The 26,716-nt window shown below is 41.6% G+C and overlaps 1 protein-coding gene across 3 annotated transcripts in view; it reads left to right on the top strand.

Annotated features, from left to right (window-relative positions):
- The window catches only part of SLC35B4 (solute carrier family 35 member B4), a 49,203-nt gene extending 22,820 nt beyond the window's left edge, over positions 1–26,383 (top strand). Inside the window, exons 3-10 of one of the 3 annotated variants that reach the window (XM_044246594.1) lie at positions 1,338–1,440; positions 3,045–3,094; positions 5,878–5,959; positions 6,179–6,239; positions 7,687–7,796; positions 8,828–8,903; positions 11,933–12,008; positions 12,863–18,749. In XM_044246594.1, coding sequence (XP_044102529.1) covers positions 1,338–1,440; positions 3,045–3,094; positions 5,878–5,959; positions 6,179–6,239; positions 7,687–7,796; positions 8,828–8,903; positions 11,933–12,008; positions 12,863–13,106 — 802 coding nt within the window. In that variant the 3' untranslated portion in view covers positions 13,107–18,749. Of the gene's footprint in view, positions 1–1,337; positions 1,441–3,044; positions 3,095–5,877; positions 5,960–6,178; positions 6,240–7,686; positions 7,797–8,827; positions 8,904–11,932; positions 12,009–12,862; positions 18,750–25,945 lie in introns of those variants that run through there. The other 2 variants (XM_044246596.1, XM_044246595.1) reach the window with 2 other exon arrangements.
- The last annotated feature ends 333 nt before the right edge of the window (positions 26,384–26,716 follow it).

Raw genomic sequence — 26,716 nt, 5'->3', positions numbered from 1 at the left:
AGCTTCTCAAACTTGATAGACTGTTAATTTCACCCCAGCATGGTTGATGTTTAGGGCTTGTAGGTCCATATCTACCAGCAACATCAGGTCGGTTCTTGTCAAGGAAGATGACTGGACTCTCAGTGCTTTCATTCTTCTGATGTGCCAAGATGAAAAAGGTGGGGGTGATCTGTGCTCAAAGACCTTCACCATTTCCTGAAGGATACGGAACTACTTATTTTCCTTTGCCCCACATTCTCTAGCCATTTATTTCAGATATTTTTTCTCTTTTTGAATGTATTCGATTGAATCATAGGAAATTGCTACTTTTCAACTCTTTTTGACTTCCAAAAAAGTAGCAGTTTTATAGGGTTTAATATGATATACACGAATGGCATTTTAATATCTTCTAGATAAAAATGGGGCATACAAATCCAAATTTATTTAATTATTTATTCATAATTGTTCATTTATATTTATCCCTTCCCTTAAGTTATTAGGATTACTGAATTTTGGCTTTTGGTTTTTGCTTTTATTATTAAGGACCAAAAACTGTCAAAAACAGGGGCCCTGATTTTAAATACAACTCCGTAACAGTCAGATAATATCCTCATTAATTTGGAGGCCACCAGTTCGGAATGTGAGGTAATTTCAGCAGTTGCTAGATTGAAAGTCACCCTTAATTTAGCACATCTTTTCTTTAGAAAGGAATTGTGAAAATTAACAGTAGGAACAAGTATATAGAGGAAACGGTTGGGAGAATTAACCATTACCTACAAAGAAATGATAATGATAATATTATCCATTCACTGAAAAACCTATTGATGTCTATCAGACAACATTTTTTGTTTTTGTTTTTTTGTTGTTTTTTTTAAAAAAAGATTTATTTATTTATTAGAGCACGTGCAAATACACAAGCAGAGGGAGAGGTCGAGGGAGAGGGAGAAGCAGGCTTCCACTGAGCAGGGAGCCTAATGCTGGGCTCGATACCTGGATCCCAGGATTGTGACCTGAGCTGGAGGCAGATGCTTAACCGACTGAGACACCCAGTCACCCCTCAGATAATGTTTTTTGACGCCTAGTTTCAAATTGCTTGAAAAATATTTTGAGTATACTCAAAAGATTAAAATAGTGTTTCTTGAAACATAGCCTATCATTCAGACTTTTTCCTTGTTAGTCTGGTTTTGGATGTATTTTTATATGTACTTAGTACTGACTTCACATTATCGTAGCGATATAATCTTTTAATCTAGAGGGACTAAAAATACTTTTCTAACCAAGCATAACTATTTCCTTCTATACTTGATTTTCTTGAAGTAGTAGATTGTGTATGATGTGCTGTGATCTCTGCACTTCAGGTACTATGCTGTGATGGTGACCATGTTCTTCACGGTCAGCGTGGTGAACAACTATGCCTTGAATCTCAACATCGCCATGCCCCTGCATATGATATTTAGATCTGTAAGTGCTGCCCGCTGATGGGCATGTGTGCCTCCGGGAAGCCTAAGTGGGTCGATCGAACACTTGACAGAAGTAGAAAGGTCTTACAACAAGTAGAGTCCAGCGTCTAAGAAAGATCTCCTGGATGTGGGAGCAAAGGCTGGCTTTCATCTGCACAGTAAGGCTGAGAGGGAACAGTTGACTTTCATCCCTCTGAGGTCTTCTGGATGATCAATAAAAGGAGCTAAAATCTCCCTGGATAACAGATTTCATGTTTAATTTCCTTCGTCTGATCGATTTTATATTTAGACTTGCTATGAATGTTATTTAACTTATTTCTCACCACTTTTGGTTTCTTTCATAAAATTATATTTACTTCTAGTACATAAAATTGACACTTCCCCTTTTTGGTTTTTTAATTTTTTAAAGCAAGAGACTTTTGAGACCATTAAGTAAAGGAAATTCTTATATTTTAAAATATTTACTTATTTTAGAGAGAGTGTGCGCACACACGGGTGCAGTGAGGGGCAGAGGGGGAGAATCTCAGGGAGACTCCTCGCTGAGTGTGGAGCCTGACAGGGCTTGATCTCATGACCCTGAGATCATCACCTGGGCCCCAACCAAGAGTGGGATGCTTAACCGACTGAGCCATCCAGGTGCTCTAAATAAAGGGAAATTCTTAAAGATTTTTATTTATTTATTTGAGAGTGAGAGACAGAGTGTGGGGGTGGGAGGGAGCAGCCAGAAGCAGAGGGGGAAACAGACTCCGCACTGACCAGGGAGCCCAATGTGGGGCTTGATCCCAGAACCCTGAGATCATGACCTGAGCTGAAGGCAGATGCTTAACTGACTGAGCCACCAAGGCGCCCCAGTAAAGGGAAATTCTTGATGAAGATGGGGTTTCTCCCAGAGCAGCAGAGGTTTTTTTCTTCCTCTCACTCTCGGTGGGAGTTCTGCATGTAGTTTGTATGTAAGTAAATAAGAACGGAGTGCTCCCTGCAGAGCAGGAAAGACTTCAAGGGGAATGTAGTTAGGATTGCAAAAGAATGCAGAATTGGTGACCATATGAATTATAACATTTCTGTGTCATCTGAGATTTCTGGAAGATTAAAGATACTATACTCAAAGGGACTTTTCAGAGCTAATTATAATTACAAAAGTGACTTTCAAAGTATGGAGCACATAATAGACTTTCAATAAACTCTTGCTGATTGAGCGACAGCTTTCCAGAGAAGAGAATGATCCCTGCATGCCTTCTTTCATTAATTAAAACTGGGGGAGAGGAGAAGCTTAGCAAAAGCTCTCATAAATGGATGGAAAAATTTAACAAAATTAAGTCTACAATATAATTTATTTCTAGTAGCCTTAGTTTCAGCTCTGACCAATATTTAGAAAAATTGGTCATTTTTATTCTCATTGTTATCTTCAGAAGGTGTTATTAATTTACATAACAAATTTGTATGCTTTATACTTGTTGCCATTATAAGAACAAGTGGACCTTACTAATTAATCATCCTAACCACTTCCTTTCTGGCTTTTTTTTGCTTGTCCATGTTCTTACTTATCTCGAGTTATTTTCTTTCCCTGGTGCACTGAAACTCTCTTACTGTTTTCTCTTTTTATAGGGTTCTCTCATTGCCAACATGATCCTAGGAATTATCATTTTGAAGAAAAGGTAAATAATACACTTTCATATTTTGTGTATAGGAAGGATATCCTGAGCCCCATTCCTAGGCTGGATTCCTTTCCTCATAGTGCTGATAAGTTTGCTCTCTCCATCACCTGGCTTGTTTCTTGGTTTTCTCTCTGCCGGGGCTGTGCATCCCAAGGCCGTGGACCAGGTTAGGGGCCCCACCTGTGGCTTTGGAACATTTCCTCTGTATAGAACAGAATAGCTCTTGTCATCACTGCATCTTTAGTACCATGATAACCTCCAAAGCCAGCTGATCTGGAACTTTACTGTCCATGTGGTCTCCACTAACTCCATGGGACTCTTGACATTTAAATTTCAGTTACATGGGGTGCCTGGGTGGCTCAGTGGGTTAAGCTTCTGCCTTCGGCTCAGGTCATGATCTCAGGGTCCTGGGATCAAGCCCCGTATCAGGCTCTCTGCTCGGCAGGGAGACTGCTTCCTCCTCTCTCTCTCTGCCTGCCTCTCTGCCTACTTGTGATCCCTGTCTGTTAAATAAATTAAAAAAAAAATAAAAAAATAAATTTCAGTTACTTAAAATTAAATATTTTGTTTCTCTCATTTCAAGTGCTCAGTAGCCACATGTGGTTACTGGCGACCATGTTGGAGAACCCAGATAGGGAACATTTTCAGCCCCGTGGAAGTTCTTGGACAGCACTCTCATAGAAGGTGTTTATCAGCACAATATGATGAACTAACACCACCCATGGTAGAGAGAAAATTCCTAACAAAGACTGAAATGGCCAAGAAGATGGGACAGAAACTTTCAGGACTATTCTATGTGGCTGTCACCAGTACCTCTCTCTGGGATATGACTAGGAAATCTCTGAAACACCTGGAATACTTTCTCAAAATACTTGTCTTTCACCTTCGTTTTGAGCCTTACCCCTTACTCCCAAGAAGGAAGGGCACTGGGGAGAGTCAGCACATTCAGTCTGGAACACTTCTCAGGGGAAGTTCACCTTCACTGTTAAGATCACAATTGTACAAGCTCAGGCCAGCTTCTCTCTGTTTTCAGTAGTTAGCCCGAGGGTTAGAAGTCTCTACCAGCTTAGAAAGTGCTGCCAGTTAAGTTTGGCAACCTAGAGTATTTAAGTAATAAGAGCTGTGTGGTAAGGACAGTTGTCCTGTCCTGCTAGGCTCCTTATCATGAACCCTTTATCTTTGGAGGCTTAGTTTCCAGATGAATACGACCGCAGCTGACTTCTTTTCCAAGTCTCCACATAAGTGTTCATATGTAATGGGTTTGTTACATTGAAGTGACCACTACCCTTCTTGGTAGTGTAGACTTGACGATGGGGCAGACCTGCAGGCCTTCCAACTGTTGATTTTGCTCATAATAGGACTATAAAAGAACATTTTTTTTTTATGATTTTATTTATTTGACAAATCACAAGTAAGCAGAGAGGCAGGCAGAGAAAGTGGAGGAAGCAGGCCCCCTGCTGTGTAGAAAGCCTGATGCAGGGCTTGATCCCAGGACCCTGGGATCATGACCTGAGCTGATGGCAGAGGCTTTAACCCACTGAGCCACCCAGGTCCCCCCAAAAAAACATATTCTAAAAGGAATGTGTTCTCCTGAGAGTGCTCTGAAATGTCAGGGGCCTTTCTTAATCATCTCCGTTGCCCTGGAGAACTTGTATTGGGTCTGTCCACTTGCATCTGTCCAAGTAAGCCCTGTTGACTCTCCTTGCTGTGTATCACCCAGAGAGCAGGAATTTCCCTCAGGTAACCATCTAATATCAGGAATTTGTAAGTTATTATCTCCTTTTGTGTATTTTGAGTAAAGCCCCTTAGGTTCACAGTGTGTTCCTCATTCCGTGATTTGAAGACTAAGTCAATACTTACCTCATCCTGCCCTTTGTTCATTTTTAAGCCTGTATTACAAACCTCTCCCTGTCTTGATCTTTCCAGACTCCAGAGTGCCCTTACTTTAACATCTGCCTCCTCAGGGCATCTTCCTTCATCTCCCTCTCTCTCCACCGGCAGCTTGCTCTTGGCCCCCAATCTGCTGCTTAGCCAGGCCTGCTGGCCTGCTACGAGGCGATGTGACCAGAACTGTACAAAGTATTTAACTAGAAAACCTTGACTGGTTCACCCTGTAAATTTAATTCCTTTTTGTCCTTGCCTGAGTCCTTCCGCTTTATCAGTACGAGCCCAAGAGGGATATTAATGATGTTGTTTTAGTTAATATGAAATGCCACTGTTCTTACTGCCAGTAGTCCTATTAGTGTAATATTTCTTCCTTTATCCAACTGTGCTGACGTTTAAAAACATTTAAGTCAGTCAGAGGTGTTAAAAAAATCCTCTCCTGACAATGGCCAGTTGAATGATTTCTCCCCTGCCCCCCTGACTGAATCCTGCTACTTGTCCCTTATGATCCGTTCTTCCTCTTGTGTGGTGTCTCTCTGACGCTTGGGTTTGGGTCCCTGAAGACCGGAAGCGCCACAGGTGGCAGTTCAGATGTGTCCGCCTTTCCCTGGGACCCGAGCAGGATGGCAGAGCATGTCTGGCCCATGTCTTTTTTTGTTTTGGTGTTCTGACGAAACAACCTCTCGGTCCACAAACCAACAAACAATTTTAAGTGACACGAGGAAAGGGAGTTGAGTCACCAGTCAGCATCCTGCTTCGTTCATGCCCAGACTTCCTGCGCGAGCCCGTCCTCTGGGTTCCGCCGACGGGTCCTCTCACACAGCCTCTGACTGGGAGCATCGCGTGCAAGTTCGTATCTGTGCTTGTCTTCTGAGGTGTTCTCGTTCTTGTTTTCGCAGATACAGCATTTTCAAATATACCTCCATTGCCCTGGTGTCTGTGGGGATATTTATCTGCACTTTCATGTCAGCAAAGCAGGTGGTAAGAATCGCTTCACAAATCGTTTCTCTTCCCTGCTTGCCGTGGGGACCCCGGGGTGTTTGATGGACGCGGTACATGGACATGCTTATGCCGTGGAAGGATTTGGGTCTCTGCGAGAGAAGAGCGGGGAGAAGAGGGCACCACAGATCGTTCCTTCATACCCGGGCACCTTGCATGTAGTTCTGGTCTCTCTACCTGGTATTTTCCTGTCTTTCCTAGACTTCCCAGTCCAGCTCGAGTGAGAATGATGGATTCCAGGCATTTTTAAGGTGGCTGCTAGGCAAGTACAGTGATTACAATAAAGCTAATTGCCTCTGAAGTTCTGTTTGCTGAGTTTTCTCCCAAGGGACGGGTTTCTTGGCAAGAAGCTTTGGCTAAACAGATTATGCCACAGAAGAGAGAGGCACCTGGGGTCACCTATCTCTGAACTTCGGTGTTCAAAACATGAAAAAAGAAAATATCCGCGTTCAGGGTAATGGGTTCTACAACATGGTTCCATGATTTCCGTGGCTGCCAGTGGTATGGAACGAAAAGCGCACATCGTTTGCCTGTCACCCTCTCTGGGCGAGTGCCTAGAGTGTCCTCTGTTTCTTCTTGGTCTGTCTCCTGAGTAGAAGCACTCAATTTCCAAGGGACTCATTTCTAAATCTTAGATTCATTTTCTTCATAAGTTAGCTCCTCCGTAATGAGTGTTCCCAGACCCGACTGATCATCAGAGTCTCCTAGGGAATTTTTTAAAATATGAGTATCTCTTTGTGGAACTCATTAGATCACTCCTGTAGAGCTCTGGCCTCGTGTTGTCGGATACGGAGGTGAAACTCTTTCCAAGTGCAGTCCGTGACAGCAGTAACAGAGTGGGAGTAAGCCGAAGAGAAACAGCAACGAAAGAACTAGAATCTCCCTGCTGCTTGGCCTCGAAAATCTATCCCTTTAAGGCCGTTCTTCTTTACGAAAAAAAAATCGTTGTGAACTGTTAGAAAACTAAACATACAATTCATGGGGAAAAATTAATATCTGATTACTGTGTGTTCAGCCTCAGTACTCTTAGAATCAGAGAGATGCAAATTGAAACCAAAATATAGTACCTTTTTATTTTTGGCCTATTAAAATGGCAAGATAGTGAACAATTATCCTCATTGCTGTAGGGGGTGCAGTAAGACAACCATTTTTGTATAAACTGTTTATGGTAGAAATTGACATGGCCTTTCTGGAAAAATTTATATACTGTTTTAAAAATGTCTGCAACTTCTGACTGTAATTTTGTTTCGGGAAGTTTACCCTAAGGAAATCATCAACATTTCGTTTAAAGATTTATGTACAAGGATATACATTGATTTCAATGGTGAAATAATTGGAAGTAATCTAATCATTCTCATGTTGTTAGATCTTTACTATGGTCCCTCCACATGATAAAGTCATGGAGCCGTGGGTTCATACTTGAAGGAAAAAAAAAAAAATCCAAAAAAAAAGATTGTGAAGAAAGCAAGATGTACATTTGTATATTCATTATGATCCCATGTTAGCATGAAATATATACATAAATATGTAAAGAGAGCAAACTATCAAGGAGTGGGTAGTGATAATGTGGTTGATTTTTACTTCTTTAAAAAATTTTGTACATGTTCTACAGCTGGCTTGTAATAAGTGTAGAACAGTCAGCATTCTTTAGGAAAATGTGTGGAAATGAGCAAATCCAGTATCTTATCACCTGGTTTTTGTGTTTTCAGGGATTGGGGCACTGACGTTTGCACTTCTGATGTCAGCGCGGATGGGTATTTTCCAGGAGACCTTATACAAACAATTTGGGAAACATTCCAAGGAGGCTTTGTTTTATAATGTAAGCAATTTCTTGAGCCTGAGATAGATTAAAAATTACTCAGCTGTACTCTGTCATTTCAAACGAAATATGCGTTTTTCTGGTGTAGTTGAAGGACCAAGTATTTTTAATAGGCTACGAGTGTGTATTCTGAGCCACTGTTTTCTGCATGAGCCGCTCGTGATCGGTCTGTGTGAGCCTAGCATGTCCCGTAACCAGGAACAACATCTGCTGATGTTCATCCCCCCCAGCGTTACTGTGGATGAAATCGAGTAAAACTACTATGGAAATTTGGAACAGCAAAATAAGTTCCAAAAACCCCATGCAGAGGGGGCCGTGGGCAGGCGGACAAGCATTTGAGGGAAGAGGGGGGACAGCATCCCTCCAGGGAGCGCTCTTTACTTGATGGAGAGTTCTGTGAGCTAATTCTCTGTGCTTCTGCTGCTTTTTTGGAAACTGCTAAGCCAGAGCCGCCCCCTCTAACTGTACTCTTCCCCCAGCCTCTCTCCTATGGAGAGAACATCCACAGCACAGCCCCTCAAGGCCCCGGGCGGTAGAGATGCCGGCCTCAGGGTTCAGAGGTTCGTCACTGCCAGCTTTCGTACTGAAGCTGCAGACAGTCAGGCTGAGATATTTAGCTGGGGCTGGAGTGTGTGGCTGGGAATTAAAAAAATAAGGAACAGGCTCTCAGGTTCACATCTTTTTTTTAGAACAGTACCTGGCACGGGAAAGCTGCCCCATAACGGGCTGAATGACTGTGAGTTTAAGCTTCCCTTTTGCTGAGGGAAGGATGCTGGCTCCATTTTTTTGTTCAGTGTGTGATGATCTCTGACTCCAGTCCGTAAGGGCCAGAGCTGCGGCTTGGGTCAGTAGCCTGCTGGACAGTGTCACGAGGTCCGAAGCCCTGGATACGTTGAACCTAACAAGTCTGAATTGCTTTTCCTGATCCTGCTTGTCAGAGAGCTTGTAAAACTGGGAGTCATTGTGAAGCTGCCCTGCGTATTCTGTAATATGTCTGTATGTAAATTCACATGAACTCTTTCTTCCCACAGCATGCCCTTCCGCTTCCTGGCTTCATTTTCCTGGCTTCTGACATTTATGACCATGCAGTTCTGTTCAATAAGTCAGGTGAGTGTGGGGTTAGCTGGTGGAATCACCTGGCAGCTTCTGGGGCCACTTCTCAGTTTCGCCATTGACTTGACCACAGCTTTTTTCACGATCTTATCCAAATCACCGCCCTCTGGGGAGCCATGATCCCCACTCCACCTCCCGGGGATACCGTGCTGTTTGTCAGCCGTTGTAGTTGCAAAAGCTTTTCCAGATGCTTCTCAGTTATTTGCAAACAGTGTAATAGAGTATCTTCACATTTTCTATTTTGCTTTGGAATTTGTGTGTTTGTGTTTGCATGTGGAATGTTTGATGTTTTGAGAATGCCAAAAAATAGCAGTACCACCCCGCAGAGGTGGGACCGTGAGAAACCGGGCAGCCATCAGCTCTGCCTGCTCCTGCCCTTCCTTTGCTGCAAAGGCAAAGGCAGACCCACTCACACACACCCACATACACCCACATACACCCACTTACACTCACACACACATAGCTCCCTTGGAGTGAGGGGAAACAAACCACAAGGGGGCTTTTTACCAGGGTAAAGGGTAGGAAATAAAGCAGCAGGAATAAGCAAAAGTCATTCAGATGTCTACAGGGTAAGTTAGCTGTTACTTGTTAAAGGGACTGTTTAATCAACTAGCTATAAATTGCCAATTAACTTGAAGGGAATTACCTATCTGATGTGATTGACTAAAAGATGTAGTGTTTATACAGACAAAGGAACACACAGGAACAAATAAACATATGTAAAGTTAAGGCTTTCTCCTTGCTCATATCTAAAATGGTAGGTGTATTTTGTGGAGTGGCGGTATGTGCGCCGTAAACTTGTTTGCCCTCAGAACCTGCATTAGGAAGTTGTGAATGCTTTCTGTTGGAGTTTGCAGTGTTGTCTGTCCCATTCACCCACAGAAAGTGTGTAATGAAGGTAGTGTGTCAAAGGTTGTTTGTTTTTTTTTTTAAGATTTTATGTATTTATTTGACAGAGATCACAAGTAGGCAGAGAGGCAGGCAGAGAAAGAGGGGGCAGCAGGCTACCTGCTGAGCAGAGAGCTCGATGCGGGACTCAATCCCAGGACCCCGGGATCATGACCTGAGCCGAAGGCAGAGACTTAACCCACTGAGCCACCCAGGCGCCCCTGTCAGAAAGGTTTTAAGGTTCTGAATTACTCAATCATTTCTGACTTTTTTTTTTTTTTTTTTTTTTGGAGATGTAATTGACACATAGCCACTTTTTTTTTTTTAAAGATTTTATTTATTTATTTGAGAGAGAGAGAGACAGTGAGAGAGAGCATGAGCGAGGAGAAGGTCAGAGAGCGAAGCAGACTCCCCATGGAGCTGGGAGCCCGATGTGGGACTCGATCCGGGGACTCCAGGATAACGCCCTGAGCCGAAGGCAGTCGTCCAACCAACTGCGCCACCCAGGCGTCCCGACACATAGCCACTTTTGACACAATAATTTTTAAGGTCCCTTGAGAGTTTCCACATAGCGATGGACCATTGACATAAAAATATTATCAGATTCCTTGGGATTGATTTTGATTTAGTTACTAGAATGCTGCTTCTAAAAGTCACAGGAATGGTATTTATGTAAAATCTTTATTTTAGAGTATGCCTTCAACTTCTTCAAAATCATCCCTGAGTTAAGTATGTTTTCTTTTTTCCTCTGGCTTGCCTTAGGTTATCTCAGATGAACCTGTTATCCTTGAATTTGTTATGAGAATTGAATATCCACCTAAATATTTTGAGTCCTACTGATTGACTCTTACATAGCAAATTGATACAGTGGATCTCTGAAGCTATTAAACAGTAATAATGCTACTTGTCTTTTCAGTGTTTCAAAGACAGTTGAATACCACATTATGGGGATTTCCCACTAGTCTAGACAGTTATATTACATACACACACACACACACACACACACACATTTTTATGTTTTGCAAAAGAAAAGTAACATTCCTTTACTAAGGAGATCTCACTGTCACTGTTAGAATTTCCTAAGTTACACAGAATAATTCTACCCCCCCCAAACACCTTAGGAAGTTTTAAAGACTGATTGTTTGAGAATTACTATGTCCTTAGTCTCTTTGAGCTTGAATATTTTATTTCTTCCCAAATACTTGCTATGCAAGCCTCATAACATAAGAATGCATTTAAAGGAAGAAAAGTTACAGTTCTATAGCCTTCGATGTCAGCTAATTTCATTTTAGCATTTTCTTTCCAGACACTGCTTACATAGTCGTCATCCTTGTGTGGATACATTTCATACTTGCTTTTTCACTTGCCTTCTTTTTTGTGTGAGTGTGTGTAATCTTCATGATTCTTTTTTCATCAGATGTGTCCCGCCTCATTTAGTGAAAGTTCCTCTAAGGCTTACACAGCCATTGAGACTGATTTGGTTTTTCCACATTATAAATAGTACTCCTTCAACGGAGAACTTTTTTCTTCCTTTGAATTAATAAGGATTAATTCCTAAGAATGACTGTCAATACTGGTGTGGTCCCTTAATGTGAGCATTATGAAATGGATTTAAAAAACACACACACACACACACACACACACCCCAGTTGATACTACTACCAAATGAGTGGCTGCCAATTCCACTACTGCCTTTCCAGATTAGGATTTTATACATTTTTAATTGCTGTTTTAATAGAGTCTAAAATGGCAGAACCCTGTTTAGTTTTGAATTCTTCGATTACTAGTAGGATCGTGTATATTTCCAAACGGCATTTATTTGTGGGTTGTCTTCACTCTTGGGTCGATTGTCAGGTAAGAGCATGTCATTTGTAATTTCTCTGTGCCTCTCAGTGTTTCTTTGTAAAGTGGGGTCCTAGTCAGGTGTATGGTAAAGAGTTTATTTTACAGTTGCCATAAGTAATTTAAGAAACCAATGTAATGACTCTTGAGACTGATGTAGCCTGGAGTCAAGGGAAGTAAAGTGGCGTACAATCCAGTTCTGCTTGCGAGGGAAGTAGTGTTGCTGTCTCTGTTACGTTCGGTCTCCATTCAGCTGTCAGAAATATGACCATCTCCCTTCTCCAACTTTGCAGAACTGTATCAAGTTCCGGTCATTGGTGTGACAGTGCCCATCATGTGGTTCTACCTCCTCATGAATGTCATCACTCAGTATCCTTTGTGCTCCTCTGCCATGAGGTCTGCTCTGTGGTCTTTTGACCGAGGAATGTTTATTCTTCTAACGGTGTAGGACATGAGTTCTGTCTCTGCCTTGATCTATTCTGTACTACCGGAGACAGAGCTGTCCATCCAGTTAGTGCCTTCGTGGGGGGCCAGAGGTTAGCGCTGCAGCAGGTCGGTAAGTCACTGGGCACCATAAAGGGACTGCTCTGGGGGGAGGTGTAGAAATCAATGGATCACCAAGTAATAGTCTAGGACGTGAATGCTCTGTGATTTCTGCCGGAGTTGTTCAGTGCCTAGGATAGGTCTCAGGCTGCCACAAAATTCTGCAAGAAATTTCAAACTAACTAAAACCTAATTTTTTAAATGGTTCCTTTGAACAGCCTGAAGTAGGTTATAAAATCGTGAAGGGTCTGAAGCCACGAAGCAGGTCGAGATTTGTCTCATTCCTCTGATGTCACCTAGTAGATTGGCCGGCAGAGTTCCTCTCTGGACAAAGAGGGGAGCCCGGGTCCTTATATAAAGTAGGTTTGCTGACATTTATTGAAAGTGTTACCTACCTTCTGTCACTACTTGGGAGGGGACCGCCACCGTACACCATGTGAGGAACTCAGAGCGAGAACAGTGGGCGGTCTGCAGGCAGCTTCAGGGGAGGATTCGCAGATGAGTGGTAGGACCTTCATTCAGTGCGATGTTCTACTGAGGAAGAGCCTCCGAGCAGCCGTAACCCACCCATGTCTTCTGGTTCTTAGAATATGAGCATTTAAACCAAGAGCGATGCCAGAATGTTCTCCCTGGTGTTCTCTCTCTAGTCTACCGAAACCACCTTAACCCCACCCCCCCAGGTACGTGTGCATCCGGGGCGTCTTCATTCTCACCACGGAGTGCGCCTCCCTCACCGTCACCCTTGTCGTGACCCTGCGCAAGTTCGTCAGCCTCATCTTTTCCATCTTGTACTTCCAGAACCCTTTCACTCTGTGGCACTGGCTGGGTACCTTGTTTGTCTTCATTGGCACCCTAATGTACACAGAAGTGTGGAACAACCTAGGGACCACAAAAAGCCAGCTTCAGAAGGACAAGAAGAACTGAGGCCTGCCCGGAGCAGAGACCAGGGTCGTGATGTGCTAGGGTCTGGTGAAGGGCTGGCCGCCCTTCCACATTCGTCAGCGCTGAAGTGTTGAACCAACCATGTACCAGAGAATCCTCAGAAGGAGGGACTTCTCAGATTTCTTAAGGCTGTACAGAGTCCACTTGTGTCTGTGGACTCCAAATGGAAACCCCTCAACCATGAAGTAGAAACAAGAACAGTTCTCTGCTCTTGAACAGCCAGCGCGTTTGTTACTTGTTTACCAAGATATTTAGTACTGTTACTTGTTTATTGAGTTCTGAGTCCCCACAGCTAGCAGTTTTATATCCGTGTTCGGTGGTGGTCTCTTGTTGCCATTCTGATGATTCTCTGCCACACAGTCATTATCATCCTGTGGCCTCGTCCCTTTTTTCTGTCACCTTTCCCCTCCCCCCCCCCAACCCCTGCAGCCCTGTCAGCCAGTCAGATGCATCATCATCGGGAAACAACGGAGCTGAGACACCGGTGACACTGGGACCGGAAAAGAAGCAGTTGTCCCTGAGCCGAGCCCTGGTCACACTGGAGCAGGGCTGGTGGGAATCCTTTCCCACATCTTACCTTTTTTTTTGTTTTTTTTTTTCTTTTTTCCTATGCAAAAGTCTGTTGCTTTCTCTGCTTAGAACAGACCTGCAGCATCTCTCTGAGGCACAGTTAATAAGAAAGAAAGGTTGCGTATGACTTAGGAGAGACGTGTTCTGGCGTGAAGCCCTGTAGCTCCGGGCGGAGACGGTGCTGCCGGGTGGGCTGGGAGCGGCTGGCCCTCGGCGGCCCCCAGAGGGCCACAGCTCCGGGCTGGTGCCAGTGGGTGCCTTTCCTGCTGGGAAGGCTGCTTAACCAGAGAGATTGAGCTCTGCCTGTCGGGCTGACAGAGTCGTGGTCAGTCAGGCTAAGGAGGAGACTAGTACGGGGGGGGGTGGTGTATGAATCACGTCCAGTCGCAACGAAAATGAAGGTTTGGGTTTTTTTCCCCTCTTCTTTCCTGTGAGATATCTTCATATTCTTGAGTGTTTACAGCAGGTTGGGAGGTAATGTGTTTCGCTCTGTGTGGAAATATGATGCCCCTTTTGGCTCATCATTTTGGAGGTGTGGTCTTTCCTTGCTGGGGTGATTTTGAGAACAAGGAACAGTATCAGTATTGTGTGTGTAGGAGTGTGTGTGTGTGTGTGTAGTTTCTGCGATAATATTGGAGGAGAAAAGAACATGAAAGTCTGTTCTTTCATTGCCTCATTTTTCACTCAGTGCCCCCCCCACCCCCATCATTAACCGCACAGGAGTACCTGCTTCTTTTGCGCACAGAGACCTTCCTTTTGCTTTTGGGCACGGACTGTCTTAAACTGCGGTGTGGTTCTGCAGATGTGCTTGGCTCACGCCGTGGTGTGGCAGGTGTCCGCCGCTGCCTGCCTACAGCCGGTCTCTGATGGGGTCTGAGATAAGTCCCAGAGCCTTTGGGTCGCTCTGGGGGAATAACTTAAGCCGCCTCATTGTCGTCTGCACGTTAATCACGGGTTTTCAGACTCATTTGTTGCTCTAGATGTGGGCAGCTTTCCAGTGCTGATCCCTGGTCTGCTCTAAAAGATGCTGAATTTGGCGTGAACCCATTCATGGAATCAAAAGGCATTTTCTTTGAAATATGTAGAGTTCTTCACACTGATGGTGCTATAAGTAGCATGGGTTAAATCTCCTCTTAAAAACAAAAGCTATTTTTTAAAAAAATCACTTCATAGAAGAACGTGTCCCTAGGGGCTGTTGGATTGCTGTGTGTCTGGGGTCTTAACAGGCTGTCCTAACTCAGTGTCATCCTTTTTATGTTGATGAAAATTTTTAGGAATTGAAATGCGTTGGTGCACACAGACAGCATTTAACGGAGTCTATTAGATTTTAGATTCTGGTTTTAGAAAGTACACATTCCTCAGTCTGAACACCTCTGCTGGTTTTATTAACAAGAGGTTATATATGGACAGATTATGGCACTTAAGCAAAAAATGAACGTGTGTAAGAACAGAATGTCTGAAATGCTCTGAGTTGATTTTCGCTCTAGTGGCCAGATGTAAGAAAATATGTCTAATGGACACTAGAACTTTCATTAACAACTTGGTTTTGGACCATTTATTTCCAGAGGATAACTGCTTTTTCAATCCAGGTTGAAACTAATTTCAGCTTTTATGAAATAGGCAAATAAACCATTTTGTAAAGGACCAGACCCATGCAACAGAAGGAGAAATGTCTATTAAAATGCTTTTCCTCTTTCTCTGGGTCAAAACTATGTAACTGTGTACCTCAGAGATAGAGTTTGTTTACAAAAGAGATTGGTGTTTAATAAGACAGCCAAAACTCTACCCTTAGAGCAAAGATCAGATAGCAGATGGCACTAGCCAGAAAGTATACTGTGTGTGTGTACATGTGTACATATACCTGTGTACTCACTTAACAACTTGACCAGTGCCATAGATAAATAGGAGAAAGTGGTGGATATTTTAGTTATATTAATGTAATACCTACATAGCCTTTACCACAATTCTGTCCTCTCATTATAAATGTTTTTTCATTTTTTGACTTTTTTCTTGATCCTTTAATTTTCCTTTCCATCTAAAACAATCATTGATGTTCTTGATAACTTTCTATCAAGTTTTAAAGTATTTAGACACAATCTGTTCTTCTGGGAAGATTACCTGACATTTTTAAAGCATTCTAATAACTTAAGGTCACTTCTTGAGCACCCGTCCCCCCTTCTGCCTTATTTTGTTTCCCTCCTGAGCCCCACCTCCAGTGTCCTCACCACACGTTCTGTTCACTTGTGTACGTTTCCACTGAAAAATTGTATAGTTTCCCACACCTGTAATCTTGTATCTGTTTATGCCTCTATTCTCTGGGGCCTCTCAGATGTTTTTGTGGGTTTTTACAAGGTATTTATATCTGTGTAGCATGTATTTTGTTAGATTGTTGTAAGTATTGATACTTGGCATGTTAAGATCTGGCCCATAAGTATGAACATGAGGGTGAATGTAAAAATGTTTATATATTTTATTACCTGAAACTGGGGCTGAAAATCTTAACCACCCTGTCCTGCTGTAGTTGGAAAATAATGTCCTTGTTTCCTCCTTTCATCCTATCTTGAGCTCAGTTTACTCAGCACTGCTAGATGCCTAGGGAGAGGGAAGGTGAAAAACCTCAGGAATTCATCCAAGCCAGTGAATTAGCTGTTGGGCTGGAGGACCAATTGGCGGGTCAGAATGAAGGGGAGGAAGAAATTTTCCTGTCCAAGGTTCTTCCATCTGGATTAGGAGTTAAATTTCCATGAGACAGATTAACAGGAGAAAAAAAAAAAATCAGTTTTATTTTGTGCACCCGGAGTCCCGATAATGAAACCGAAACCTAAACAAAAGACCAAAGCAGGCATTTTAAAAAATATACATTTTAGACTGTAAACCTGTCAGGAATTGACAGGATAAAGAAAATGGATGTTTGGGTGCTTTAGTAAGGAATTTGGGCTCTGGTAGTAGATTAGTAAAAATATAACCAGGTTTATTTCTACAACTTCCTTGGCTTTAAATAAAGGTGGTGGTTTGTTTTTTTTTTTTCCCCCTGTTTTCTAGTGTGGAGAGGGTACCTTTCACAGAGGAGTGTCTGAGTGTCCTTGTACCTGTTGTTTCCCACATGGTTTCAATTCAAAATCCTGAGTACGCCATCGTGGTGCACTCTAGATGGCCTGCCCGGGGCCCCTGCAGTTCCCTCCTCTGAAACTTCCCTGGAAGTCTCACACATTAACAGTTGACAGATTGTTCCATTTCAGTGAACCAGTCTGGGTTCTGACGGGAGGTAGTTAAACTCATTTCAGGAGGCGGTGATGTATTCTCAGTCCAGTGGTTCAAATCAGGAATGAATAGGCCATTTCTGTGGAAACAAAAGCAGTGGTTCATGATTGGATCAAATTAGAAACCAGTTTCAGAGTGTAGCCAGTCAAGTGGATTTCTGGATGACAGGCAGTGGCAATCTGATGTATTTTCTGGGTTTGTAAATTGAGTTTTATGGCGATCTTTTTGAATAGCCCATCGAGCAGCGGGCATGGAGATTGTCTACATCTGAGCTGTTGTGATTTCTCTGACGTTTAAGTTGTTTATGTGCAGTTTGCGGGGCTTCAGGAGAAAGGGAAGTTTTTGGTTATCAAGTTATTCCAAGTAAAAGGATGGTAAAAAAAAAAAAAAAAAAAAACAAAAAACACCCAAAAATGTTAGTTGGGGGAGCTGTAGCCAGGCCCTGGAGAAAACCAGAAGAAATCAGGATCTTATCTAGTTTATAATGAACCGAATTTGGAAATAGTATTCACAAAGGTATGTTATTGAAACAGTTTTTCTCTTTATAATCACACTCATTTTTACCAAATATAGCCCAGTTGAGACTAATTGGTTTGCGAAAGAAGCCTAGTTTTTTTTAAAACTTGGTTTAAGTGCAGCAAGAATTGTGATTGGTCTCATAGGCTCTTTTTATAAGGTCTCTCCAGACTGAACTTTACAGCCTTTCAAGGTTGAAAGCCAAGTCAAATACTTGCCACAGACTTCAACTGTAACACCTAGAGATTTGGATTCATTCTTTCTCAAGGTCCCAAAAGTATCCCAAGTTTCTTGCATCTGCCAGGAAGTGACCTTCCCTCTTCACATGGTAAGTCTGCTGGGAACTCTGTCAGCAAGATATTAGGCTATTTTTTTTTCAGAGGGCTTCCTTGGTTCCGTATAGTCAACCTTAGTTCCTTAAGCTCTCTGGTAATACCTGACTTTATGCAGGTCTCCCTCAACTAGGCATTCCAGTCAAAACCCCAGTAATATAACCAGTGTTTCCAGTTGTGTCCTGTTACTCTTATTGAAGTTACACAAGTGAATATATTATGAAAATATAAAAATACTGGGAGTTTTTGAGTTCTGAAGGGATCAGGTAGAAGATAAATGTTTTATTCACAGAGGTATATTTTATCAAATTGCTGTAAGTTACAATTACCTTAATTTCTTTAAATCTGGAAAAACAATGTTTTAACACAAGAAAGTCATAAAAATTATAATCATCCTCAACTCATTCAGTCCCATGGTGTTCTTGTTGTGCTTAAACTAATTCTTACAGAGTTCAGTTGCGTGATCTTTTTATCAGAAACCTGTACTCTGATTTCTTTCCGTGAGTCTCGTGCAGATGAAACATATTTGAAGGAGGGCTTGTAAAAGCATCTGAGTATAACTGGAAACAACGAAAGGCTTAAAAGTGGCCGTGGTTAGAGATCTGATTAAAGTTCATGACCATGCAGTTGACAAGGAAGTTCAGTTATTTCTGTGACACACAACACTTCAAGGTAACATTTTAGGACATACCTGATTTCTGAAAGTTTCATACAGCTTTTAATAACATTTCTACATATAATCCTAGAGGGTTCAGTATCACTCAGTGGACAGAGCTTCCCATGTAAGTTAACAAGCCTAATTAGTGTACTCTTTTTATATAGGAGACGAAATATCCATGAGCCCCCTGGAATATTTCAGTTAGATTGTGATGATAAGACTATAGAATTTGATTTTGGAAAGTGTGTCAATAAACATCAAAATGTCTGAACATTTTATTAAATAGGATCCCTGAGCCTTCTGGAATATTTAACCAAAGTGACAATAAAAGATTTTAAAGACAAATACTAAAGGTTACATAATTGTGAGCAAAACTTGGCTCTTTTGATATTGAAAAGTCAGTTTTCCTGAGTGATCAAAGATCTGATGAAGACATAGAATCTGAGGTTATTGGTTTGCTTTTCATCAATTATAAACAAAACTCTTTAATGTTAGAACTTAAATTTATTCTCATCTTAGCCATTACTGACCATATATAAAGTCTATAAACCTACAACTTTTTTCACATTCAGATTTTGTTCTAAGTTTTCCCTCAACAAAAATGTCTTTGCATTCCTCCTACCTCTTACTGAAAGCATTTTCCTTGTATACAGAGTTTATTTGCCCCTTTATTGGGGTAGCTTTAATCCATTTAATTTGAATTCTTAAGTGAAGTTTGAAGTAGAAAAACCTTGATCTCCCCTTCTCTGAAGGCTGACTGGACAGCTTCTGCACAACAGAGGATGGAGAGACACCAGAGAGAATAGAGAAAGAGACAGACGTAACAACTGGGAACCCCCCACCCCAGCCCTGTAAACTGAGGGACTGAACAGATTTATCTGCCCTGGGGCACAAGTAATATTCTAGTTGCCTTTTTAGACCATGGCTTCTTATAGGATTAGCTTCCTACCAAGCAGTAAGGGGCCTGCTGGAACACTCTCAGGTTAGAGAAGCTGCAGCGTGTCCCTGTTTACACTCCTCCACCTTGATGGTGCGGAGGTAGAGAGGCTCCGGGCTGCTTCTGTGAGCCTGGGGCCTCAGCACACACTGGGTAGACCTGGACAGCATTGACTGTGGCTTCAGCTGTAACACAAGGTGACACAGGGGCAAAGCATCTCGGGACACTCTAGATGACTTGCTGGCCCCCCTTACACACACTGCTGTGGGACTTTCCGCCCAGGCTTCCTGTGGCTCCCGCTGTCTTACCAGGATGTCCCCTGCAGAAAAAGCCCCGGATCCCCCAGCTGGCCTTCACTTTCAGCTTCAGCTGTCCTGGTAGAGGACAGCCCTCACACCTGCTCCAGCTCTGGCCAGGCCCACAGTCTACACCAGACATCCTTGCACCAGGCAGTTTCTTCAAGTTTAGAAAGGAAGTGGCTGATATACCTACTTCTTGGAAATAAACACAAACACAATGAAGAATGTGCTCTAAGGAAAAACACGAAACTTCAGGAAAAGAACCAAATGAAATGGAGATCACCAGTCTACCTGATAGACACAAGAGTGGATGAACTCAGAACTTCAACAAGGAAAAAATATAAAAAAGAGCCAATCAGAGTGAAAGACTATAGTAACAAATGAAAAATACAGTAGAAAGAATCATCAGCAAATTAGAGGATGCTGAGGAGTGGATCAGTGATCTGAAGCCCGGCTGATGGAGAGCGCGCAACCTGAAGAGCAAAAGAAATTTTTAATGAGATAAGAGATCGCTGGGACAACATCAAGCATCTTGACATTCACATTTAGGACTCCCAGAAAGAAGAGAAAAAGAGAAAAGGGCAGAAAACTTATCTAACCTGGGGAAGGAAACAGACATCCAGGTCCAGGGGGCACAGAGAGCCCCAAACAAGATCAAACCAAGGGAGATCCACAACAAGACACATAATTAAAATGTCAAAGATTAAAGATAGAGAATCTTAAAAGGAGCCCGTGAGAAGCAACGAGGTATGTATAAGGAAACCCTCCATAAAGCTGTATGATTTTTTTAGAAAATTTGCAGCCAGAAAGAAGAGGCATCCCTCTTTGACACATTCAAAGTGCTGAAAAAAAAAAAAAACCTATAACCTAGAGTTCTTTACCAAGCAAGATGGTCATTCAGAATTGGAGGGAGAAGAAATTTCTCAAACCAAAGGTAAAAGAGTTTATCACCCTCTCAACTGGCCTTAACAAGAAATGTTAAAGGGAATTTTTTAAGTGGAAAAGAAAAGCCCATAATTAGAAGAAAATTAGGAAAAGGAAAAAATTTCACAAGTAAAAGCCAAAATATAGTCAAAGTAATGTATCAATCACAAAGCTAATATGAAGATTAAAAGACTTAAAAGTAATAAAATCAATTATATCTAATAGTTAAATTATATCTAAATAAGGACTAAAAAAATAAAAAGGTGTAAAATATATACATAAAGTGAAGGGGTTATAAAACTGAAGTTCTTTTAGAATGTGTTCGAACTTGAGCAACAATCAGCAATACAGACTTATGTACTTAGGATCTTATATATGAGCCTCTTAGTAATCACAAACCAGAAATCTATAATAGAGAGACAAAAAGGAAGCCAAGCATAACACTAAAGAAAGTCATCAGTTACAAGGAAAGAAAACTATAAACAGAAAATAACGAACAGAATTGCACTAATACATACTTAATAGTAATTGCCTTAAATATAAATGCTCTAATCAAAAGATATAGGGTTCTCTCTCCCTCTCTCTCATAAATGAATAAAATCTTTAGAAAAAAATAAAAATAAAAGGGGGTGCCTTGGTGGCTCAGTTGCTTACGCAATTGCCTTCAGCCAGGTCATGTTCTTGGGGTCCGCACAGAGTCTGTTTGTCCCTCTCCTTCCCTGTCTGCTCCCCGCCCCCCACTTGTACGCTCTCTTTTTCAAATAAATGAATAAAATCTTAAAAACAAAATACATAGCATAACAAGATTAAACAACCAGACCTACCTATATGCTGCCTACAAGAGATTTACTTCAGACCATTTATGGAGTGAAAGTGAAGAGATGGAAAAAAAGATTTCATGCAAATGAAAGGAAAAAAACTGGGGTAGCAATACTTACACAAAATAGACTTTGAAACAAAGCCATTATATAATGATAATGGGATCAATCTAGTAAGAGGATATAATGATTACAAATATTCACCCACCATTGGAGCACCTAAACACATCAAAGAAATATTAACAGAAGGAGAAATTGACAGTAACAGGAGGGGACTTCAACATCCCACTTGCATCAACAGGCTAGATCATCCAGACAGAAAATAAGTAAACAGTGGCTCTGATGGGTTTTACAGATGTATATAGAACATTTCATCCAAAAGCAACAGAATACACATTCTTTTTAAGTACACATAGAACATTCTCCAGAATGGATCACATGTTAGGCCACCAAACAAGTCTCAATAAATTCAAGAAGATTGAAAGCCTATCAAGCATCTTTTCTGACCACAGTAGTATGAGACTAGAAATTACCAGAATAGGGGAAAAAAAAACATAAGCACATGGAGCCTAAACATGTTACTAACTAACCAGTGGGTCAATGAAGAAATCCAAAATGAAAACATAACAATCCAAAAGCTTTAGGACACAAAACACTTCCAAGAGGGAAGTTTATAGTATTAGAGGCCTACCTCAGGAAACGAGAAAATTTTCAAACAATCTAACATAACATGTAAAGGAACTAGAAAAAAAAATCAAGAAAGCCCAAAGTTAGTGGAATGAGGGAAATAATAAAAGTCGGAGTAGAAATAAGTGAAACTGAGAGTAAAAGAAAAAAGACCAGGGAAACCAAGAGCTGGCTCTTTGAGAAAATAAACATAATTGATAAGAAAAAAAGGACTGAAATTAAAATCAGAAATGAAGAAGTGTTAACAACTGATATCACAGAATAACAAAGGATACTAAGAAGCTATAAAAAATATAGGGGCAGTGGATAAGGAAGATGTGGTCCATATACACTATGGAGTATTATGCCTCCAGCAGAAAGGATGAATACCCAACTTTTGTATCAACATGGATGGGACTGGAAGAGATTATGCTGAGTGAAATCAGTCAAGCAGAGAGAGTCAATTATCATATGGTTTCACTCATTTGTGGAGCATAACCAATAGCATGGAGGACAAGGGGCGTTAGAGAGGAGTAGGGAATTTGGGTAAATTGGAAGGGGAGGAGAACCATGAGAGACTATGGACTCTGAAAAACAGTCTGAGGGGTTTGAAGTGGCAGGGGGGTGGGAGGTTGGGGTACCAGGTGGTGGGTATTATAGAGGGCACAGCTTGCATGGAGCACTGGGTGTGGTGAAAAAATAATGAATACTGTTTTTCTGAAAATAAATAAATTGGGGAAAAAAAAAAAATATAGGGGCGCCTGGGTGGCTCAGTGGTTTAAGCCTCTGCCTTTGGCTCAGGTCATGATCTCAGGGTCCTGGGATCGAGCCCCACATCGGGCTCTCTGCTCAGCGGGGAGCCTGCTTCCCCCTCTCTCTCTGCCTGCCTCTCTGCCTACTTGTGATCTCTATCAAATAAATAAATAAATAAAATCTTTATTAAAAAAATATAAGCCAACAAATTGGACAATCTAGAAGAAATAAATAAATTCCTAGAAATATACAGGCTTCCAAAAGTGAATCAGGAAGAAATAAAAAATCTGAACAGACCAATTACTAGTAATGAAATTGAATGGTCAGTCAAAAATTATCAGAAGTCTAGTAACTGATGGCTTCACAGATGAATTCTCTCAAATATTTAAAGAAGAGTTAAGAGACGCCTGGGTGGCTCAGTCAATTAACCGTCCAACTCTTAGGTCATGATCTTGGGGTTATGAGATCAAGCCCCATGTAAGGCACCCCCCCTCAGTGGAGAGTCTGCTTCTCTCCCTCCCTCTCTCTCTCTCTAAAATAAATAAATGAATCCTAATTAAGTAAATAAAGAAGAGTTAATTCTTGTTTTCCTCAAACTATTCCAAAAAAGGAAGGGGAAGGAAAGCTTCTGAATTCATTTTAGAAGGCCAGCATTATTCTCATACCCAAATCAGACAAAGACAGTATAAGAAAACTACAGGCTGATGTCCCTAATAAACACAGATTCAAAAATCCTTAACAGGGGCATCTGGGTGGCTCAGTGGATTAAGCCGCTGCCTTCGGTTCAGGTCATGATCTCAGGGTCTTGAGATCGAGCCCCCGCATTGGGCTCTCTGCTCGGCAGGGAGCCTGCTTCCTCCTGACTCTGCCTACCTGTGATCTTTCTTTCTCTGTCAAATAAATAAAATCTTTTAAAAAAAATCCTCAACAAAATATTAACAAACTGAATCCAATAATACATGGGATTAAAAGAATCATTCGTTAACCTGTGGGATTTATTCCAGGGATGCAAGTATGGTTCAATATCTGCAAATCGATCACCGTGATGCATCACATCAACAAAATGAAGGTTAGGTGCACCTACCTGGGTGGCTCTTTTGGTTGAGTGTCCAGCTCTTGATTTTGGCTCAGGTCACGATTGGGGTCCCAGGATTAGTCCCTGTGTTGGGCTCCATGCTCAGCAGGGAGTGTATGTGGGGATTCCCTTTCTCTCTCTCTCTTAAATAAATCTTAAAAAAAAAAAAAATGAAGGCTAAAAAACATATGACCATCTCCAGAGATGCCGAAAAAGTATTTGACAAGATTTAACACAAACAGGTTTAGAGGAAACCTTTCTCAACATAACAAAGGCCATTATGACAAACACACAGCTAAAATTATACTCGGTGAGGAAAACTTTCAGTTAACAGCTTTACCTGTAAGATCTAAAACAAAACAAGGATGTCAGTCTACTCTTTGGGTAGATTGACATCAAGGATGTCCATCAAACTCACTTTTACTGAACATAGTACTGGAAGTCCTGGCTACAGCAGTAAGGTAAGAAAAAGACATAAGAGGCATCAAAATTGGTAAGGAAAAAATAAAACTTTCACTGTTTGCAGAAAACATAAGACTATATATAAAAACCCTGAGGACACCAGCAGAGAACTATTAAGAGCTGATGAATGAATTCAGTAATGTCACAGGATATAAAATTAGTATACATGAATCTTTTATTTCTGTACATTAATAATGAAATAACAGAAAGAGAAATTAAGAAAGCAATCCTATTTATAATTGTACCAAAAGGAATAAAATACCTAGGATTAAACTTAACTAAGGGGGTAAAAAACTGGTACTTGAAAACTATAAAATACTGATTTAAAAAAAAAAAGGTGATACAACAAATGGGTCAGTAAAACCAGGAGTACCTCACCAAATTTTTATGACGAGTAGCTAAGCCCAAGGAACTAGTTCCACAATATTTTCTCCTGCTAAGCTAAACTTAGAAAGAGAAACAAAGGTTCTTACCCCTCTCATCCCATTGAACTCTGTAGACAGATTCTGGGAGGCTGATGGGGTCGGAAATATTACCTTCTGCCAGCTCTCTGTCAGATGTCCTAAGATCTCAAAGCTGCAGAATCTTCTTGCCAAGTATCCAGTGGAAGTGTATGCAGCCAGCGATGCCAGTTGAAGAGGAGGAAGATATTTTCTTCTTCTGCCCAAGATTCTTCTAGCTGGACTAAGAAATTGACACGAGACAGATTAACAGGAGAAAAATCACCATTTTATTTTGTGCACACGGGAGACCAAAAAATGAAACAGAAATAAATGAGCAAGGCAGGCAGTTTTTATACAATTTAGACAAAGAGGCAATAAATCTGTGAGAAATGGACAGGATAAAGACATAGATATTTGGGAGCTTTAGTAGGAAATTCTTAGTGAAATTTGGGTTGAGGTAGTAGATTAGTAAAAAAGGAGCAAGTTTTGTTTCTTCAGCTTTCTTGGGATTAAAGTCCCTATTTCCAGTAGTAAGGATGTCTTCATAGTTCTTAGTATAGAGAGAGTACCTTTCATATGGGAGACTTATTTTCTGCTTTCAGGAGAAGAGGAGGGTCTGAGTGTCCTCGCACATGTTCCCGAAGTAGCTTCAATTCAAAATAATGAGTATGCCGCTGCGGTACGTGATGGGGCCTGGCCTTGGCCCCTGCAGGGGAACATGGCAAAGACCAGGGCAGATGCACAAATACACAGTGAGAAGATCCCTATCAAAGGGACCAGAAATCAAGATCCGACATTTGGTGTAGCTTGTTTCTCTTCGGCTTGGAGTAAATAGGATTATGAGTAACTCTGCCCTTAGAGAAACAAAGCATTTTGGTCTCAAGAACTTTATTCGGAAAAATGGGAGTAGATCTTACCTATGACTCTTCATTCTCAGGTTGAAACAACTATCAATGTAGATAAAATCCATTAACATTACTGATTGAAGTGACATTTCAAAATGAGTGTAAACAATGTTTGTAAGTAGAAGCTAGTCATAAGCGTCGGGATACATTCAGTATGCACAGAGCTAGGGCGGAGACTTCGTAGTGTGCCTTCTCTTTCCAGCAGCTTCCTGACAGTAGACGCTGCCGAGAAGAGAGGGACCAGGGATCACATCTCACTCTGTTCTGCAGTGCCAGCCACAGCCTAATGTCCAACTTGTGTTAAGGAACCAAGTAAACACTTGCAAGATTTCTTCTTCCATCAAGTTTCAGAGAAACCTTTCATCGGCTCCTGATAGCTATTTCTGCTCTTCGTTAGCTGGTTAGCAAGAAAGCAAATAAGAAGAAACCTTTCTGAGACTCAATTATAAGATTTCTAACGTTTCTAAGAAGGGATAGACGACACAGGCCAGGGATTGCTGGCTAGTCTCGGCGGGCACTGGGGTGGGGAAGAGCCTTCTGTATTTAGCACCTTGTGTCATTTGATGCTTGGGCAAAGAGAGACCTCTCAGGGTAGCATTAAAGATTCTCCATTTCTTCTTCTCCCATCCAAGTACTAACCAGGCCCGACCCTGCTTAGCTTCCGAGATCAGACGAGATCGGGCGCGTTCAGGGTGGTATGGCCGTAGACCATTTCTTGGGGCACCTGGGTGGCTCAGTGGGTTAAAGCCTCTGCCTTCAGCTCAGGTCATGATCCCAGGGTTGTGGGATCGAGCCCCACATCGGGCTCTCTGCTCTGCGGAGAGCCTGCTTCCTCCTCTCTCTCTGCCTGCCTCTCTGCCTACTTGTGATCTCTGTCTGTGAAATAAATAAATAAAATCTTTAAAAAAAAAAAAAAAAAAAAGATTCTCCATTTCTTAAGCAGGCTGCCCGGGGTGGAGCTTACCTCTTCCGA

The sequence above is a fragment of the Neovison vison genome, chromosome 4 (genome assembly GCF_020171115.1).
Source record: "Neovison vison isolate M4711 chromosome 4, ASM_NN_V1, whole genome shotgun sequence".
NCBI lineage: Eukaryota > Metazoa > Chordata > Mammalia > Carnivora > Mustelidae > Neogale > Neogale vison.
The sequence above is the reverse complement of the archived record's forward strand: the minus strand, read 5'-3'. Positions and strand labels throughout refer to the sequence as shown.